General features: G+C 38.2%; 1 protein-coding gene across 1 annotated transcript in view; it reads left to right on the plus strand.

The window, feature by feature from the left end:
• ascc3 (activating signal cointegrator 1 complex subunit 3) overlaps positions 1-22,500 on the plus strand; it is a 264,538-nt gene that overhangs the window by 133,330 nt on the left and 108,708 nt on the right. Inside the window, exons 12-14 of the mRNA XM_079626050.1 lie at positions 1,437-1,613; positions 1,707-1,778; positions 17,473-17,607. Coding sequence (XP_079482176.1) covers positions 1,437-1,613; positions 1,707-1,778; positions 17,473-17,607 — 384 coding nt within the window. The remainder of the gene's footprint in view (positions 1-1,436; positions 1,614-1,706; positions 1,779-17,472; positions 17,608-22,500) is intronic.

Consider the following 22,500-nt stretch of genomic DNA (forward strand, 5'->3'; position numbering starts at 1 on the left):
TTGAACGTCGTTTTTGACGAAGCTCCTCCTTCCGAAATACAGTGTGTTGTGATTGGCAGAGCTTAGCACATGTTCGGGAAATGTCACGCCCCTTCATAACCGCAAGCTCTACGATTGCGTCAATTTCAAAACATTTCGAGCCGATTCAGACCCTGACAATGTTAACGAACAAGAGGAATTTTTGCAAGCACAGATTTCACAGGACATTTCAGAGTGGTATGTTTTTTTTTTTTTTTTTGATAGATACGATGTTATCCACCATTTAATCATATTTGTCAGTTTTCCTGAGAGGTGGTGAACAGTCGTACAAAAGCGAAAGCTTACAAAAGCTACAGTAAACACTACATCAATACTGTAATGTTAGTTAGCTGGTTAGCGGAGCCAAAGCTTTACATCAGAGCTATCAAAGCAACTATATAAAGCTTATAATTGGAACCGTTAATTGAAAACACAACTACAAATAATAAGACATACTTACAAGTTGTGATCCATAAACAACAGACTGTGAACGGCTCCGTCTTTCAGGAGAAGCTTTTGTGTGTATACTGCATTGCACTCTCTTCTGAAAGCTGTTAAATGTGCAGCGCACAGACAACCATTGAGGTTATAATGTTCAGGAATGGTGTTAAAAATAAATGTTAACCTTTTTAAGTTCATCAGCCTTTGGGCAAACTTTTTCTGGGGTGTAAAAAACAGCGACAACAACTCTTGCTCTTCTCTAAAGCAGCCCAACATGGTGTTGCGTGTTCCCGGGGGCGGGGTTTATGTACATTTTAGCGTTTGTGATGTCACCAACCCAGGAAGAAGCTCGTTGTAGTCCCGACCAGCCGGTTGTTGTAGTCCTTAAAAAGCGATTTCAGTAAAATAAAATATCTCCCTTTGCTTTGAACTTTGAGCGTTGTGACTTTGCAGATGTTGTTTATGCTCAAACAGCAACATTACACACTAACTAAAGTTAGAAAGTGAAATTATAATCAAGGACCCCTTTAAGGCTTTTTTTGCTGCTTATTTCAAGTTTTGAAGGATGTCACTTAAGGCTGATTTTCACTTATGCAGCCTCACGCTGTGGTCACAATAATGAAATGTGTGTGAAATTGTGCAAAAAATGTAGATCGCAGCTCACACAGAAATCAGTCTCTAATCAAGCAGCTTTCTGCTGGTCACTGTGGAGAATTTGCTTGAATCACTGATGTGAAATCTGCATTGGGAAATCTTTCGCCCTAACCTGAAATTACATATCATGAGGATTCCCATTGAAATGACTGGATTGTGCAAATTTTGCCCAACAATGGTAATGAAGTGTGCCTGTAGAAGCCGGCTGCCTATATAACAGATCTGGTATGATCACAGCTGTGTGGTACTGTACTCTAGGAGACCCTTCAGAAAGAAAACCCTCTATAGAGCGCTCTCACAACCTTGTGTTCATCTTTCTCTAGGTGGAGTCGACCCAGAGTATGATTCGCATACTTGGTCTCTCTGCAACTCTGCCAAATTACTTGGATGTGGCGTCTTTCCTGCATGTGAACCCTTTCATTGGCTTGTTCTACTTTGACAGTCGTTTCCGTCCTGTTCCACTTGGCCAGAGCTTTGTTGGCATCAAGACTACAAATAAGGTACCCAGCAGCCAAGAAATCTCATGCTATGCCAAATACAATGGCTTTCTGAATCATATTTCAGTCTTTCTAATTGTTATGTTCTCATCACAGATTCAGCAGCTGCATGACATGGAGGAGGTTTGCTATGATAAAGTCCTGGAGCAGATCAGAGCTGGTCACCAGGTAATGTTGATGTTTTTTCTTATTATTTTTGTCATTGAGCAGAATGTTCAATATATATTACGACTGAAATGTGGGGTCAAGGACACAAAAGAGATTAGATTGTGATCGTACTCATTCCAGTCCTATTATAACCCTATTTTAGAGATAACTTTGTAAAATCTAGCTCCATATGTGACCCTGGACCACAAAACCAGTCACGAGTCGCACGGGTATATCTGTGGCAATAGCCAACAATACATTGTGTGGGTCAAAATTATAGATTTTTCTTTTATGCCAAAAATCATTAGGATATTAAGTAAAGATCATGGTCCATGAAGATATTTTGTAAATTTCCTACCGTAAATATATAAAACATGTATTTCTGTGAGTGAATGCAGCACAATCGTGAACATAAATGTACAACTTTAAAGGAGATTTTCTCAATGGTTTGATTTTTTTGCACCCTCAGATTCCAGATTTTCAATAGTTGTATCTCGGCCAAATATTGTCCTATCATAACAAACTATACATCAATGGAATGCTTATTTATTCAGTAAATCTCAATTTTAAAAAATGTAACCTTGTGACTGGTTTTGTGGTCCAGAATTGAATTGAATATACCTTAATTTCCTGGCAAATTTCCTCAAAGAGAAAACTAAACTAAAAGTGCATCTAAACAAAAAAATTCTGTGAACTAAAAATGACCAAGACTAAAACTACCCCTAAACCCTGTTCACACCGCCAGCGACAAAGCAACATGATCCCATTCATTTCAATGTAGAGCTGGCGATTTCCAGCGACTCATGCAACACTGACCTTTTTTAACCTTATGCAAATAAAGAGCGGCTTTTGTGAGCGACAACCAATAGGAGTGGATCGCATGTGATCCGTCACTAAATCCTGTCGCGGTAAGAGGGTCATTTTAGCGGTCAGCATCTTCCCTATAATTTATGACATGTCTGTGTGTACACACTGTACGCTGGGACTCGGCTGCCGACTCCGAGCCTGAATGCTTACGTGAACCCAGATAAACCGGCGCTTGCACTCTCACCCCAGATAACAAGCTGAGATAAGACAGAGCACTCACTGTTCCTTGTTCATCTTTACAGTCCCCCTGTGGTGAAAATCCAGCTTTTAATGTTGTTTATATGCCTATGTGGTGTTTTTAATATTCTTTAAGATAAACCATGTGTAAATTCATAAGTCGACAGCATTGCTGAGTATTTTCTGCTTAAAACTGCAGTGAACCAAAGACAGTCTCAAAAACAGTCTCGTTTGAAATCGCTGGTGTTTTTGACGTCACAAACTACCTTGTAACCAATCAGATCAACGTGTGATCGTCAACCAGTGGATCTCTGAGTGAGTGAGTGGAGGCGGGGCTCATTTGCATATTCATAGAACCGTGTATACTAAATGAACCATTCAAGTTACATTCAAGCTTTTTTTTAAGACTTTCCAAGGAAAATACGTTTAAATGTAATTTTGGTGATCAAAGATGAGTTTTAAGGGATACAATTATTGACTACAGGGGGACTTTAATATTAAGCAATTTATATAGTAATTCCATTCATATTTAGTATTTTCCCTCCAAAATATTGTTTTTAGTGTCATAAAAACTGATTCGTAGTTTACAGCATGGATTTCCTTGTTTAACTTAAACTGAATTAGTCTTTTTGTAAATTGGCATTAATTTTTCCATTGCTGCAAGAACAAAAAAACTAAAAAAAAACTAAAATGTATTGCACAGTGTCCCAGAATAAATCAGTGAGATGTGCTTTGCTGGAGCATCATGCATGGAATAGTTTTTTCTGCTTAAAACTGCAGTGAACCAAAGACAGTCTCAAAAACACGGTTTGAAATCACTGGTGTTCTATGAATGCATGGAATAGTTCACCAACTTTGAACACACAGGATGTTTTCATTTGTGAAACCGCAGGATGAGGGATGAGAGGATGGTGATTGTAACTGTCAAGCTCCAAAAAGCACATAAAAGTAATATAATAGTCCATAAAGTGTATGCCATATAATGCGTTTCCCCTTACCTTAAACCCCCGACCTCTATCTGTAAATCCTAATCTCCCCAACCCCCCTTCATAGTCCATACCACAAACCCCCGATACAGATCTACAGGAGTCAACACACATCACACTTGCCATGGTTGCTTGTAATCTGTTGATTGGTTCAGTAACTAAAAATAGCATATTGTGAGACATGTGTCGGTGTTGTTAATGTCCAGGGGACTGAGTGTTAACAGTACGGGACGTTGTGACCTCATTGTGGAGGATGTGAGAGAAGAGCCTCGTGTCCCTCATGTCCACATGCTGTCGTTGATCTCTGCTCCTGATCATCATTTGTCTTCTCGGGTATGTTCAGGAAGTGTCTACTCAAGGAGAAACACAATGAAAGGCTGTGAGCAAGGCCTTCTTGGGAAGGTTTAGCGGTTTAATTGAAAATCATCATTCCTGTGTTCCAGCGCTGAAGGTCACAGGCTTTGCTGTGCTGTGGTATATTGTGCCCTGTGCCTCATCCTGAACTCAATTTCCAAATCTCATAAATCTCCAAACAACCCCACTCTTACCACCGCATCACCTCCCACCCTGCAAATGCTCTGTGCATCTCGAGCGCACGTCTTCTGCTTGATTTATTTGTGTTTTTTTGTGTAGTTTTTAGATGCTGTCCGTATTCTTTCTTGCTCTAAAGGCCAGGTTAGACATTTAACTGCATGTCCTGGTCATGGACAAAAGTGCAGTATATATGGTCTAATCTAATCTTACACTGTCCATCGGTTTAGAGAGGCTTTGGAATCGTGTTTTTGTCAAAGACTTCGTCTGGATGAGATTCAGAACGATCATAAAAACATGGAGTAGATCGAGTCCATCAACACCCCCAAAACTTCACAGTCCTAGTCCTCTTCGGTTCAACATGTTATAACGTTAGACAGTTTTGCCCTTGAATGTTTGATGATCACGTTAGCTTACAACTTCTATCCGATCCTTCTGGTTTACGCAGATCATCATCTTCCACTTGTTTTTGGACCCGGAGATGCTGTACTGTTTCAGAAGATGCGTAACAGTGCCGTCTTTCGTATATAACAGGGATTGATGGAAAAACTAGTGAATGGCAGGGAATCTTTGTCTCATTGTTCTGACCAAATGAGAACGTAAATGTTTTAAAATAAATCATGTTATTACAATGTCATATCATCAATATCATCAGATCACATGATTTCCCATGAATCGGACCCGACAGCTCAAACTATACGTAGTTTGTATAAGCATACCGTTGCAATTTAAGGGTAAGGTAGTTAGACAGTTTTGAACACTGATGTCTTATGTGTTTGCGTAATAACTGATTTTTGTACGTTTTTTAAAGTAGTCAATAATTGTATCCCGTAAAACTCATCTTTGATCACCAAAATTACATATTTAAAAGTTTTTTCCTTAAAATAGCTTGAATGTAACTCTACACTCTTGCCTCATTTAGTATGCAATGCATATGAATATGCAAATGAGCCCCGCCTCCACTCACACAATCCACTGGTTGACGATTACACGTTGATCTGATTGGTTACAAGGTAGTTTGTGACGTCAGAAACAGCAGCGATTTCTAACCGTGTTTTTGAGACTGTCTTTGGTTCACTGCAGTTTTAAGCAGAAAATACTCAGCAATGCTGTCGACTTATGAATTTGTACGTGGTTTGTTTTAAAGCATATTAAAAACACCACATAGACATACAGTATAAACAACACTAAAAGCTGGATTTTCACCACAGGGGGACTTTAATAATAAGTGATGTACTGCAGCTTTAAATGGATACTTGTACTGTAAGGAGGACATCTTACAATAAAGTGTAACTTGGGGATCTGACGTCATACATGCATCCTCTGAAAATCACTTTGAAACTAGCTAATAAACGTCATTGCAAAAATGGCTCAAAGGAGTGAAGTTAGTTCTGAGAAAGGCTCTGGTGTCATTTTTTTCTTGCACATGACACTTAATGCAATGACTTTCATACGAGTCTAGCTTAAGTCTTCAAATGCTTTGGGGCCAGTGTAAGTAATAATTCTGAGAGACTGTGCATTTTTCTTCAGTAAAAAATAAATAAATGTGTTGTGTCATTGAGCCCTGTAGCAGCTTGACACATTAATACAGAATTGTGTGTGTGTGTGTGTGTGTGTGTGTGTGAGAGAGAGAGAACTATATTGCAACAGCCTCTAACACGTCTCATCCAGTCAGATTTCATAGATGGACCTATATGTAATAATAGCTATTGTTACCCGGTTAACGTTCCTACCCTCACATTTTTGGCCGAAAATCCGTTCTTTTGAAAGACTCATGATTTAATGTGCTCCCACCAATAAATTGCATTTAGAACTAAATGCTAAATCATTTATAAGTGAAATGGAAAGCGATTTGGTGAGTTGAAACTGGAAGTGACTGAAAAGATGGTAGGCCTTTCTCTCAGCGGCAGTACAGTGGGGAGCGTCTCTCTCAGCTTGATATTAAATTGTCAGAAGTGGCTGTGACATATATTAATTTCATGTGGGAGCATGATGGATTGAATTTTCTTTATGAAATGCCCCCTTAGCCCCCCTGTCGGGCCAGCGGTTGGCAGACACGAGGCAGATGGAAGTTTAATACGCTTACGGAGGCAGCAGTTACTGTACACTCTGCTTTCTCACAGCTTTGCAATGATGAAAAAAGTCTAATAAATAATATTTGCCACAGAGGTCTCTATGGATCTTTGTAGGGAATACTCTGTGGTGTCTGAGAGAGGTGGAATATAAGGAAATGCCGGTGAGAGATGGAATTCAATCTCTATGCATACGTTGACAAGATGAATAGGTTGAGTGATTGCATCTCTATGTGCAAATTCAAGTTGTAGCAAACTCAAGTTGCATGCAAATGGACAAAAGATGAACCGAGTGTAGAGCAGATTTACATCTCTTGTTCTGTCATTGTATTGCAAGTTCATTGATGCTGGTCAGTTAGTTCATCTTTGGCAACTAATGATCCATTTGAAGCACCACTATTGTTGAAGTTATCTCGCTATTGTGGCTCTTTAAGAGTTTTGTGGAAGGTTTTAGAAAACCTTTTTGTACTCTGAATACTAAATGTGCATTGTAGGTTCTTAATCATTTGGTGGGAAGTTGTAAGTTTTATTTGCATTCAGAGGTGGACGTTAAGGCTGTTTACTCAGGATGAATGATACGTCCCTAAGAGGTCGTGGTGATGGAAAACGTATTAGATGGGAGGAAAAATTATATTTCTGTGCATTTGTGTGCGCTCACAAAGCATGTACATTTCCCAGAGAAACTTGGTATGTCCAAAGTGGACCATCAAAATAAAGTGTAACCAAAACTTTAAGGGTCCTATCTTGCACCCAGAGCAAATGACTTTGTGCGCCGATGCATGCATCTTTCCTATTTTGTGCACAGCGGACTTCCCTCCACAGACGCACGTCGGTGAATTAGAGAATGAACTTGCGCTCGCGGGGCGGTTCAGTGAAAAGAGGAGCGTGTTCCGGCACAAACGTTTCCTGGAGCTATTTTGCAGTTTCAGAAAACAATTCCGCCACTGACCAGGAAAAACCCAGTCTAAAGTCAGTGACTCGTTATTCAGATGCTATTTTAAGCGCGCATGCTTGGCCATAATGTAACGTGTGCACAACACACATACACTTTGCTTCTCTAATATTTTTGCAAACCATACATAATTGCAAGGAAAAATATTACCACACAAGGGAAATCATTGTTGTGTGCATGAAGATGTGAAAAAATGTACCCAAATAATTCAGGCTACTAATGACTGATCAAACCTGTTTGATCAATAGTGGCGAGACACATCGGTATATAAGAAAATCTGACAAAGTGGGTTATCCGTCAAGAACCAGGAAACGAAATCCTGAAGACTGAAATCACCGTTACCATCATGTAAGTTGCGTGCGCCTGCAAATCTGCCGTTATAATAGCAATCCGCCGTGGAACAAGCGCGCCGGCTCTTAAAGGGAATGTGAGAGGACGCTCTGATTGGTTTATTTCACGTTACGCCCAAACCACACCTATGAGTAATGTAGCGACTTCAGACCAACACATTTTAGATTTGTGTCGGGCACAAGAGTCATTCATCCCGCCGGTATAATAGCAACAGCGCCCGAGATCCGCCCACAGTTACTTGCGTTTTGCGTTTGATACTTGCGTTTCAGATCGCTAAAATAGGGCCCTGAGTTTGCCTGCAAAGCGGGTGGTATCCCACGAGAAACTAAGCGTTCACTCATAAAACTGTTGCATTCTCTCGTAAAAGTGTTGCGTTCTCCCAAGAAACTCTGCATTCACTCTCAAAAGCATTGCAATATAGTTTGCCATCACCACTTTTTGTGTTCGCTCTCACAAGATGTGCATTTCCATAGTAAGTTTACTTTCGCTTGCAGATCGTTTGCATTTTGGGAGATAACACTAGGTTTCTTTGGAAATCCAAACGATTTGTGAGCGAATTAATATTTTCTTAGCAGAATGCCAAAGATTTATGGAAATGTCATGTGAGATTTTTGTGAGTAAACGCAAAAGAATTTACATATATATTTTTTCCCCATCACCATGACCCTTTAGGGGCTCCATACATTATTGTTTTCTGTCTGTGCTTTTTATTGTTGTTATAATTCTGTTGTGTGTCCAAGATATGAAGTTATGATGACAGTGATTGCGTCTCTTACTTTATAACACGTGAGTTTTGTGAACCCTTCAGATTAATCAATATTACTGTGTTCTCTTGACCTGACTGAGTCTGTCCTCCTCTCAAGCGGATCAGTCGATACACAGTGCCCTTAACAAGTGACACTGGGGGGAAAACAAATGTTTCATGTCTTTATTCAATTTATTGCTTTATATTTATAACGTGTTGGTGCATTAATTCAGATTAAAATTCACAGCGACTTGTGTTAACCATTGAAAACAAGAATTTAATTCAATAACTTGGGGGGGATTGTATATATACTGTGTATTGTACACATATTGTGGACTTTTACATGTAAATGTCATCTTTAGTTGACAGTTTAAATCAACTCTTCTGAATGCAGAAAACACACATGCATAAACATGGTCAAAAACAGATCCCAGCCCACTTCCAAATAGGTTTTCAGTGATCCAATTATGATCCAGTCACAGCATGTCTTCTGGCATTTTTAGCATTTCAACTTGGCTTATAATGTGATCAAGTGCAGCTGGTTTGTGAAACTCTCCAGACACACAGTCAGTGATATTTGCTGTAGTAACAGTTATTTCTTAATGGTTAACATGTAAACACTTGATCGCATTGAAAACTGATACGGGACTGATCTGCGCATGTGTAGTGACGTAGAGCTGGTGTGATGATGAGTGACGCATTGAGCGAGCTGGGGTTTTTGTTGAATATAGTGTCATAAATGACTGTCGTGTCATTTTAAATGTCTCCTTTCACTCTTGGTCTGTGAAGTGCTGCAGGACAACGTCCCACGAGTCCTTGCTTCTTATCCACAGACGGCTTGTTTTGCGTGTGTGAAGGACACAAAACGGATAAATATTAACTTTGCTTTCTAAAACTCTGTATGTATTCATGCAGTTTCCGCATATTAAAATATTAAATCTAATTTGAAGCTTGTGACGTATACACGCACACATCAACCCCATAATTTTATGGTATTCATGTTAACACTGTTCGGATTTATCCATTGGAATGACTTCATTCTAGTGCGAGTTATGCACTCTTGCAAAAATAACTGTTATAATCAATGAAGCTGTTTGCACTGCGAAACAAATCTCGGTTACGTCGTATCTGCGCTTTGTTGTTCATGATTGGGCGATTTTGCGAGCACTAAACAAAACTCTGCCATTCTCAGATTGCCTATTGAATGCATGAGCTCAACAGAAACAAGTGTGATTGGTTATACTGTTAAAGTCCCCAGTAGTCAATAATAGTATCCCTTAAAACTCATCTTTGATCACCAAAATTGGCTTGAATGTAGCTCGACACCCATTTAGTATACGCGGTTCTATGAATATGCAAATGAGCCCCGTCTCCACTCACTCACTCACTCCTCAGCTCAGAGATCCACTGGTTGACGATCACTATTGGGGTATCTATTGGTTTTGACAAATACCAGAAATGCAGCATCTTCCTTAAAACTCGGCCTTAAAAGGTTCAGTATGGGAGTTATTTCAGTAAGAGAGGTATTTCTGTCGGATCAACAGTAAAACACCCTGTGGCCTGAAGGGATTATTGAGAAGAGCACTGAAGTACAGTACAGCCAGACAATGCCAGACAAACCCTTCATGGCTCTTTGTCCTTCATTGTCATTTATTGTTCTTTTATGACTGTTCCTCTTGTCACTGCGATCAGCTCATTAAATCTGTTTTCTGAACACAGTCTTTCCACATCCTTACAGCCCCAATAACCACATATTCTCTCTATCTCTCACTCACTCACTCACTCACTCACTCACTCACTCACTCACTCACTCACACACTCTCTGTGCTCTCTCTCTCTCTCTCTCTCTCTCTCTCTCTCTCGCTCTCTCGCTCTCACTCGCTCTCTCTTTCTTTCTCTCTCTCTCTCTCTCTCTCTCTCTCTCTCTCTCTCTCTCTCTCTCTCTCTCTCTCTCTCTCTCTCTCTCTCTGTGCTCTGAGGAGAGCAGATTGCAGTGAGCGCTGGTGAGAAACATGTTGGCAGGTGGTCAAGGACATGTTTGTGTTTTTTGGAAGGCTGTTCTTAAATTAGCAATCATGAATTAATTAGCTACCAATTATCCACAGGCCCAAACAATTGTGATGAATGCCAAAGTGCTGGCTCGGTTTCCAGGTACTGGCCGTGGCAGAACACAGCCCAAAACAAACAGAACAGCAGCGCTCAGCGCATCGATCCGAGCCAGTTGTGTGTGTCAGACTCGCAGCGCAGAAGGCCTGCCGCCGCCTCCGTTGCTCTAGTTAAATGCACACATTACTTTCAATATCTCAACATCAGACCAGTTTTCTTAGAGGTAGTATTAGTTATTAGAAGATGGCTTGTGTGATAACAGAATTAAAATATTTGTAAGGTAAAATCGTTAGATCCATATTGTGTTACAGTTTTTTTTTATATATATAATACGAATATAAAAAATATTATATTCGAGATTACCAAAAATAAAGTTATACAGGTTTTAAATGACGTGAGAGTAAATGATTACTGATTGTTAATTTTAAGGAAAACTATTCCTTTAATATCTTCCCCAAGATTCCTTTCTATCTTGTGCATAAATCTGAGCAGATTCAGAAGACTGTGTATTATAAATAAATGATCAATTTGTAGTTATTTATTTAAAATTTGCAATTGGTAAGTTAGAATTTTTCAGCATAAATAGTTAGTGTACTTGTTACATCCCTTGTTAATTACATGTTATTTGTCTAGGAATTGTATTAGACATAATTAAATGGTGTGTGTGTGTGTGTGTCACGACAGTAAGGGGACTGCAAAAGAAAAGGAACAGACAACAAACCAACTATTTAATTGTAAAGTTTAATCTCTTTAAATATAATAAAGTGAAGTAATAAAGACAGACTTCTGTTTCTGACAGACAAAAGAAGATATTTCGAAGAAAGTTGATAACCAAACAGTTTTGGTTACCATTGACTTCTGTTGTATGAATACAAAAAAATCTAAATATATTATTTTATGTTTCCCAGAAGAAAGTCAGTCATACAAGTTTAGCTGATGTGAATGAGAGCTGTTTTTGCCCAACATTTGCAACAACCTCTTTTGTTTTGCATTAAACTTGCAATAAACTGAAAGCGTGCACTTTTTTTTTTTGTAAGGGTGTACAAATGTACAAACATTAATTAAAGGGGTGTTTAATTATGATTTCACTTAAGTGTGTAATGTTGCTGTTTGATCATAAACAACATTTGTAAAGTTACGGCGTTCAAATCAAAGGGAGATATTTTATTTGAAAGAAATCGCTTTTTAAGGACTACAACAAACGGCTGGTAGGAACTACACAACATTCCTCCCGGGCTAGTGACATCATGAATCCTAAAATTTACATAAACCCCGCCCCCAGAACACGATTTATCCACCTTATTCCTACGGCCCATGACGCTTTGCGTGAATTATGGGTGTAACTTCCGTTAAGCCGTAAACAATCAGTGAAAGGCTCTAGAATGAAAGTATCACGAGATTACATTAATCTACTCACCCTTCAACCATCGAACATTAAAAGCAAATTTAAAAGTGTAAAAGCATCAACAAGTATACTTTCAACAGACCAAATAACCCCAAAAGCGCGAGTCTTTCCACAGCAGTAACAGACGGGTTAAATATCACTGTAGTAATATCTTATTATGTAACTATGTTGTAACAATGTTCATTAACTTCAGCATTACGTGATACTGTTTCAAAGTGATTTCGTCATTTTGACTGATTATTAATTGCATTTTTACCTGTGAAAACAAACCTGGAAAGAGACGTGAGGATTTAAGGAGAATATGAGTAAATATATAAATATATCGTAAATTCAATTCGAGAGATCAGACAAGTGTGCAGTATATGATTGCAAAGGGAAAAAAGAAAATAATCGTGAGGAAAAGAAAGCAGCGACTGAAAAGAGCTCTTGCCGTAGATATATATTGTTATAACATGTCACGTTAAAATACCAAGTATAACATTATTCTCATGATGTCTGAAAATAAATCATGAAGGAAAATTGACAGCTCATCCAGTCAAACTGACGGATCAGCTTTATTTGTAGGGCAAATGATTCGTTTCAGCCTTTTTGAATGGAAGTTCCCCAAACCGGAAACGCCACCCATAATTCAAAACACAGTGAGATCGTCAGGAATAAGGTGGATAGATTGTCATGACAGAATATGCTAATCAATGACTAGAAGATAACTACACATAAGCCTCATAAATTCATCAACTAACCATTCAGAAATGTCCTGTTCTTCTACATGTTGTCACTTCTCCATCATTGTCTGACTCCGTTTTGAACATAAAATGCTAAAAGTTTTAGAAATGTTCAGTGCATGTGTGTGAGGTAAAAGGACACAAGCTCTTGAAGCTCCGCCCCCTGTGCCGGGAGCAGCAGCTCATTTGCATTTAAAGGGACACACACAAAACGGTGTGTTTTTGCTCACCCTCAAAAAGTGACGACTTTAACATGATATATAAAAATATCTGTGGGGTATTTTGAGCTAAAACATCACACACACACTCTGGGGACATCAGAGATTTATTTTACATCTTGTGAAAAGGGTTTTATACCACCCCTTTAAGAGAGAGGGGAAATCACACGGAAATGACAAAGACCAGATTCAAACTGTTCCCTGACCACATAATACACACCGTTCTCAAAAATGGCAAGAAGTGGCAGATTTTGGCAGTTCACAGAGTTCAGATGTTGGTTTGTTTTATTTTTTAAGCCATAAACGTTTCAGAGTAGAACTATTCTTTTCTTCCCAAAGCTTGCAAGGTTGCCAAAGAGATTCATGCGTTTCTTATTACATTTCCTGTTTTCCTCATCCTCAAGCGGTGTGTGTTCAGGTCTCTGTCATGCTGTGTCTACTGTGTGCTTTAAGGTGGCTGTATTTGCACACAAGCAGACAGTTTATCCTGCATTTTACCAATTTGGGTTGTTTTCAACCCAAGGGCTGGGTAAATATAGGACAGAACACATGTTGGGTTCATTTTACCCTGCAAAGTGGGTTGTTTATTTAACCCCGGATAATGGATTGACATAACCCAGCATAATAGGTTGATTAATTTTTACTATAATATTAGCTTTTTCTTTTTTTACTTCATACAATAATTGTTTACGTATCCTCTCAATAAAAAAAACAACAAAAAAACACTGGTTTGCATGATAAATCCTTTATTTTCAATCATATTTCATTGTATAGCATTTTTTATATAGTTTTGAATACATATTGACTACATATCAGCTCGTTTTACAAATATTACAAGTACAAATTAAACATTTATAAGTAATTCAAGTGTAATCGTAACGGCGCCGGATCTCGTGTCGTGTTCAGCGCGGGAACTAATAACTTCAGACCGCCGTTCACTCAGCCAAAATACTCCATAACCTGTCCATAACCAATCAGTATGAATATACATATTTTAACTTTCTAAGCATTTATATTCTGTATCTTTTTTTAAATAAAATCATAACATTTTATGCAAGGCATCATGCGTTTCCATCACGCGAAAGGATCGGCGCGACACACGTTTAGGGGACTCACATCGCGCCCGTGTGTTGCTTTGCATAAAATTAAACAAAAGAACAATATCGAATTTATAGATGCAAAAAATGAAGAGGTCGCAAAAAGCCTGTGATAAATAACTCAACCCCTGGGTTGTTATATCTGACCCAAGATCTTGGTAACATAAAACCTTCCCAAACACTGAAAAAATAACCCAAAAAATTTACCCAAAAGGCGCAACCCAGGATTTGGGTAGAAAAAATGACCCAAGATTGATCTCTAGTGAATGAGACCGTCTGTCCCCCAGTACCGCCTGCCTTTCACTAACAATAGCACGAGGCAAATCTCGGGTCAGTGGATCTTCATGTCTATGGGGGTCTTTAAGGTCTCAGTTGTGTTTCCAAATGAGTTATGTTACATTCACAGATTTATTGTGGTGGAAAGTGTCACTCTGTAGGGAGTTAATATGTTAGAATATTATGTGTTAAGTCGAGAACAGTTTGTCAGATTTATTTTTATTCTCCCCCAGCTCTCCCACACCATCAGTGCTTTCAGTGAGAGGACAGAGAGAGAGAGAGAGAGAGAGAGAGAGAGAGGTCTTTTTGCCATCTCATAACTGTCTTGTATTTCTATTATTGATTGTTTTTGTGTGAGGTATTGACTGCTTTGCAAGGGCAGCCTGAGTGTAATAGGAAAATTACAACCCTCTTTTGTCCTCTGACTGATGCGCACACAGACGCTCTGCCCTCCTGCACATGTGATGCTGTTTCTGCCCCGTCAGACCAGTGCAGGAGTTAGAGGCCAGACCTCGATGTTAAAAGAACCTATTCCTTTTCGCTTGGATACGCTTCTGAATTGGATGTGGAAAAAGGTGGACTCTTGAAATTGAAATGAGAGACTGAGTCAGTGCTGTTGTTTCCTAAAATTAGATTACTTGTGCTATTAAAATGAAAGATATTCCAATGCTCTGAATATTTTAAGTGGCTGTGCTGGTCGCCTCCGCATAAGTAAAGTTAATTGACCCTTCGCAGGGAGCTTGATTGACAGGTGATCTGACCAATCATACTTCGCCATCCGCCATTTTGTCCGACAAAGCAGTCAGGAGAGTTAGTAGATTAACATGGGAGGATTTGAACTTGAAAAGCGGAGTGTACTGACGCCTTTCCGCGGTTAAAACAACATGTTTTAACCATAATGTTTTAACTTATGTTCATTCATGTTTTGAATGTGTTGGTTGAAAGGATTGTAATGTCCACAACACTGCTACTTACTCCCATATTTAATAAAAAGGCAACGTTTCAACCCTACTGGGTCTTCTTTGCCTGAAGAAGACCCAGTAGGGTCGAAACGTTGCCTTTTTATTAAATATGGGAGTAAGTAGCAGTGTTGCGGACATTACAATCCTTTCATTTTAATAGTCCTTTTTGTCCAGCACCTGCCAGAAGTTTGGATGTGCACACAATGTTGTGGTTGCCTTGGTTGGTTTATAAGATAAGTAAAGTTAATTGTGCCGTTTCATTGAGCGCTTTGAACTTGACGTGCTTAACGCACAAAGATGAGTGCAGAGGAAGAAAACTTGCCTCACAAGGCCAAGACCGTTTATGTGGCTACAGACGAGAAATCATTCACCTTCATGTATACAGCGCTTTTAACAATATATATTGTTTCAGAGCAGCTTTACAGAGATGATAGGAAATTACAGTAACAGAGATTTTGGCTTTACAGCAGCTCTAGAATAAAGTTACTGTCCAGCTAAAGTTACTTTTGATTGATTCACTTCTGTTGCAAAGATCATTAGCCGCTTACAGGACACGATTTAACAGAAAACATTTAATGTGTTCTGGCCGTTCATTTGCACAACAACAGTGTTCGGTGCGCGAGAACGCAAACTTTGAAATAGGTTTCAAGGTGCAATTATTGAAAAATGTAGAAAAACTTTGCATATTACGTGTTTAGTCTATAGGTATGCGCGTTCGAATATGTGTGTGCGCAGGCGCAGTCTTTCTTTACAAATTGAATAATACAGCATTTTTAGTCGTTTCCACGGATCCATGCGAACTGAACTGATAACGTTTTATTTTGTACAGAGGTAACGGGATGTCTCTACTGTAAACGCCAATCGCTAAACTCTCTAAATGATAGAAATACCCAGCACAATACTGCATTTGCAAAGATGGAAGTCCCAAAGTTCACAAAATGTTTCTCATTCATTTTTATTTCCTTCAGTTCTGAAATGTACAGTATGGATAAGCAGTTCAGTGCCGGGCCAGAAATCTGCTGAGATATTGGGTTATCTTTTTTTCTGTGTCTTTTTATCCAATTATATTATTAATTGTAATTGTCAATGTGGGTATTTGAATGAATTAAAGCATTATGTATTTACTTTTTAGCAGCTCCCTGTTTAAACTACCTAGATATTATATTACAAAAATCTTTCCCACAGGATTCAACCAATATTTGTATCAAGTAATTTTCTCCACAATAAGGAACAACATCACAATATATTAGATCTGCTTGAAATCAGAGATGCTACTAATTAAAATAAAGCCATAGTCTGCATTTCTCAATATGATCCACTTAAAGAGGCCATAGTTTACTCGTTTTTTTTCTTTCTTTAAGTCTCTACAAGTCTCTACACATTATTTTCCTCATATTCTCCTTTGTTTAATATCCTCTCTTCCCAGTCTGTCAGTAACACTCTGTTTAGTTCATGTCTCTATGAAGCCCCTCCTTCTGAAAAGCACACTGTGCTCTGATTGGTCAGCGGGATCAGTGTGTTGTGATTGGTCAATAAATTATAAATAATTTCTAATTTAGTAAATATGTAAAATAAGTAGTTTCTGCAATTGTTTTGCAGGTGTTAGTATGAAAGTAAAATAATACATAATGTTTTTGAAAAAAAAAAAAAGCTTGTTTTGTTTTGTTGCTTCCTTGCATTATTATCTGAAAGGTGAAAATGGATTATTGAATTTTTAATAATACAAATGTGTGTGAAATGTTTTGAATTGAAATATTCACAGCTTAAATATGCAACCATGCTCAATTTCTGCCCATAAAAATGCAAGCCATTATAATACAACACATTTAAATACAAGCACTGTTAATGCAATGCATTTATTTTTTATTAACATAAGCTTCTTTGTTTCAAAAACATTTGGCATATTTCACGTCCATATGTTTATAATATCTTAAAATGAAATTATTTTTCATTCATATATTTAACATATTTCTTTTGTTGTGATTACAAAATCAAGAAGATATTATCTTAAAGTTGTTTTTTCCATAAAATTAATTTTCAATGATTTCTAATTCAGTAATTATGTAAAATAAGTAGTTTCTGCAATTGTTATGCAGGTGTTTTTACTTCTCTTTGAATGAAATCGTTTTATATTGGCCGTTACAAACTCAGTTTCGGTCGGCCATTAATGTAGAGAGCTTGAGTTCTCTCAGTCTGTTGATTCCCGAACCCCAGACGTAACCTACCCCGGTGTGTGTGTGTGTTTTAGGTGATGGTGTTTGTGCACGCCCGTAACTCCACGGTCCGCACCGGCATGAGTCTGATCGAGATGGCCAAGAACCGAGGAGAGATGTCGTTCTTCCAGGTCGACCACGGCCCAGACTACGGCCAGTGTGAGAAACAGGTACGCTGATGTTATTGCACATTTTTATTTAGATGAAAATGAGACTGGGAAACATTAAAAACGAGTTTTTCCACACACACACACACACACACACACACACACACACACACACACACACACACACACACACACACACACACAAAAATAATAATAATTGTAGTTAGTTAGAGATTTTCAATTTATATCACACAAAACCAGTCTCGAGTCGCATGGGTATATTTGTGGCAATATCCAACAATACATTACATTGTATGGGTCAAAATTATAGATTTTTCTTTTATGCCAAAAAATCATTAGTATAAATTAAGTAAAGATCATGATCCATGAAGATATTTTGTAAATTTCCTACCGTAAATATATAAAACATGTATTTTTGTGAGTGAATGCAGCACAATCGTGAACATAAATGCACAACTTTAAAGGAGATTTTCTCAATATTTAAATTATTTTGCATCCTCAGATTCCAGATTTTCTAATAGTTGTGTCTCGGCCAAATATTGTCCTATCATAAAAACAATACATACATCAATGGAAAGCTTTTTATTCAGCTTTGAGATTATGTATACATTTCAATTTCAAAAAGTTGACCCATGTGACTGGTTTTGTGGTTCAGGGTCACATATTCCAAAAATCGATTGTTGTCCAATTAATCGTTAACATCTTAAATCCAAAGTGGGAGGCGCTACTAAGTTATCATGTTATTTAACAACCACTTGCTTAACCAACACAACATATTTGTTGATTTTACAGTTGAAAAGCTTGGCTTTACACTGAATATATAGTCACTTATATCACTTGCTTTTAATTAAAACTGTAAAATCATAGTTCATAACAGATACACTTGTGTCATGCATCATTAAAAGGTCTCAACTTTCAGAAAACAAGCATATTTGTTTCAGTTAGAACTCAGAAATCATGAAACTCATACAAAATCAGTACATATCAAAGCATGGCTTCATATTGCACTTCCCAAGCCCTTTCTCAGCATTATAGTTCAGTGCAAGAGTCTACTTGAAGTGTTTCTGGACCGTCTGCGCTTCAGGCCTGAGGTGAACCAGAATAATCTCTTCAGCGTTTGCTTTTCCTACGAGTTTTAGACCCGCGCTAGAGAACCTGCGTCACACTTCTGCTTAGGACAAAGAAATCCAGAGCGGTTCTCTTCGTCCGCTGTTATTTATGAGCCGTTATTCAGCGGCTCTGCAGGAGAGAACAGTGAGAGAGATTGAGGTCAGTCACCTGTGCGTTTCTGGGAGAATGGTAAACACGTCGCTGTGAGGGCCAAACGGCTGCGGACGCTTTGAAATGAAACCCGAAGGCGATGCAGGACTAAACTTTTGGAAGCTGCCCTATTAGCTGGAGTGGGTGTGCAATTAAACCCCCGCAGATCTGACATTCACACGCGCTCGAGTGTGTGTGTGGTCCAGATGCTGCGTGTGAAGATGCACTTACACACACTGGGAGAGACCACAACACTTGCGGTGGAGGAGCACGCTATACTTTAATACTTTGAACATGTTTTTAAAGAAGCCAGCAGGTCCACTTGTGATGTCAGGCCAGGTTTCGTCATTTTAAATTGAACGTCGAAGGATTGTTCACCCTCTCTGTGACCCGCAGGACCTTGGAGTAAATCCCATATTGATTTTTTTTTTTTTTTGGATGAAAATGAGACTGTGAAACATTGAAGATGAGTTTTTCCAGAAAAAAGAAAATTGTGGTTTGGGATGTCAATTTACATATATTCCCAAAATCGTTTGTTGTTTAAATTAGCGATCGATTAATCGTTAACCTCTTAAATCCGAAGCATGAGGCGCTACTACAAGTAAGTAGTAGCGCCTACTGTAAGTTATGTTATTTAAGGCGAGACACTACAGGTGAATGGGGTACAATTTTAAAATAATAGATATCACCATGAAACTTCCTCAGTTGATTACTTACACAAGTTCATAAAAAAATTATTACAAGTTTTTGAAATTTGTATGTTTAATTATGCAAATTAGGCATTATCTCATTAAATATGTGCAATTTTGCATATATTTTCGGTAGATAGATTTGAACGTATGATAAAGCCAGGTGCAAAATTATTTTTTTCATTTTGATTACACACAAGATGAAAGAAGATGTTCAGAGGGATTTCAGGATATATGCTTTCATTACCTAGGAAATCAAAATATACTGTCCATAGCCTTATTTATTTTCGCCATATTTTTTTAATTAAAATGTCACATAAATCAGGCCAGGAATGATTTATTAAAAAAAATCCCTCTGAACATATCTTCAGAACACTGCTAAGTGTATAACTGGAGAGTTTGGTGTACATCGGTGCTACATATGCTGAGATGTTTCTACTGGAGAATGACAAAAAACTCATTTTGAGAAAAAGGCATTTAAGGCGAGACACTACAGGTGAATAGGGTAATATTTTTAACTAGCAGATATCACCATGAAACTTTCCCAGTTGATTACCTACATTAAGATGAGAAAAAAAATGTATTACAAGTTTTCTGTAATTTAATGTTTAAATATGCAAATTAGGCATTATCTAAATTAAATATGCGCTAATTTGCCTATATTTAAAAAAACGAAATCTCAGAATTGGATAAAGCCAGGTTCAAAATTATTTTTTCATTGTGTTCACATATTAGATGGGAAAAAAATTACTGAGGGATTTATGGATATCTACTTTTGTTATCCTGTAAAACAGAATATACTGTCAATAGCCTTAAAAAATGTATTTTTGCCATGTTTTTTGGAATAAAATGTTATATAAATCAGGCTAGGAATAATATATTTACAAATCCCTCTGTAATTGTCTTCATAATATAACTAGGTACAAGACTGGAAAGTTTGGTGTGTATAGGTGCTACTGAAGAGGAGATTTCGGACTTAGAGTATGAGAGAAAAGTCATTTTGAGAAAAAGGCATTTAAAGATTTGTAATGTAAAAAATCATACTTTTTTAGTGGAAACAACTATTTACAGACACAATATCTCATCAAATCATTAGCAACAACAATACAAACCACCTAAATCACATCAAAACTTATAAACACAGCATTTATGGCCTTTAACTGAGCAGAAAAACAGTCAAAAACACACATCTAAATGTCAGAGCGCGTCACGTGATGCATCTGAACCAATCACGGTGTCAGAAATTGACATCAGCCAATGAGATTTCGCTTTTAGGGTCAAATGCCCATTATACTTTCACGATTGGTTACTGATTAAAAGGAAATGACCATATTTGAATCCGACAGCATTGTAAAGGAGAGAGAGAGCTTCACAGCGGTGTGTGAGATTAAAGGAAGAAGACAGAGATCGCGGAGCAGCGCGTTGATTTATAACGCCAACTTTTGTTGAATTTCAGAGATATCTACAGACGCAAACAGACAAAGTGTAGTAAAATAAAGACCTAAATGTGTATTTTGGACTTTTTTTCACCAGAAGTCTGGAAGAAGACATGTTATTGAAGACAAATAGCCCAAAATCTCAAAATTGACCAGTGAAAAAAAACGATGTTTTTGCCTGCCGCGTCTCGCCTTAACAACCACTTGCTTAACCAACACCAAATATGTGTTGATTTTAAAGCTTAGAAGCTTGGCTTTACACTGAATATAGTGATTATTATGACCAAGCGCTTTTATATTTTCTTAAAAAAGAACTGCTTTACATGAAAATGTAAAATCATAGTTCATAACAGATATACTTGTGTCATTGAAATGTCTCAAACTATCAGAAAACAAGCATATTTGTTTCAGTTAGAAATGATCAAACTAATACAAAATCAGAAATCTTGAAACTTATACAATTTGACAACTATTTATATTAGGATTTGATTTAAATGTACTGACCTGCTTTTTATTTATTCATCAAAAATGTGACAAACTCCGTGAAATTCCACATTATTCAGTAAATTCTGTTTTATGACTGGATTCCACAATTCCGTCCTTGTTTTCCACATCACTGAAATCATAGAGCCATACTCATCGCAATTATTGGAAGATGGGCATGCTACACATAATGTTTAGTGACGTTTTATTGGTGGAAATCATAGACTCAAAGATCAATCTTGAGATGTAATAATCAATATTATGCCTTGTTCAGATTACACCATTTTTTTTGTCTGTTACGATAGTCACTGTGTCAGATTACACGATTTTGACTCCGAAAATCTTGTCCTGTCGTGTACAAGAAACATGTCAGACTACACGATGCTTTCTGACCAGTCATCGCGTGCCGTCACACACACACACACACACACACACACACACACACACACACACACACTCACTCACTCACTCACTCACTCACTCACTCACTCACTCACTCACTCTCACACTCACACACTCACTCACACACGCACACTCACTCACACACTCACTCACACTCACTCTCACACGCACACTCACTCACACACTCACTCTCACACTCACTCACTCTCACACACACTCACTCTCACTCACTCACACTCTCACTCACTCTCACACACTCACTCACACACTCACTCTCACACGCACACTCACTCACACACTCACTCTCACTCTCACACGCACACTCACACACTCACTCACACACTCACTCTCACACACTCACTCACTCACACACTCACTCTCACACGCACACTCACTCTCGCTCACACTCACTCTCACACACGCATGCTCACTCACTCTCACACACTCACTCGCGCGCGCACACTCACACTCTTTCGCTCGCGCACACTCACACTCTCTCGCTCGCTCACTCTCTCACACACACACACGCACGCTCACTCACTCACTCACTCACTCTCACACACTCACTCACTCTCACACTCACACACTCACTCACACACTCACTCTCACACACACACTCACTCACACACTCACACTCTCTCGCTCGCTCACTCTCTCACACACAC

The sequence above is a fragment of the Phoxinus phoxinus genome, assembly GCF_949152265.1.
Source record: "Phoxinus phoxinus genome assembly, chromosome: 10".
NCBI lineage: Eukaryota > Metazoa > Chordata > Actinopteri > Cypriniformes > Leuciscidae > Phoxinus > Phoxinus phoxinus.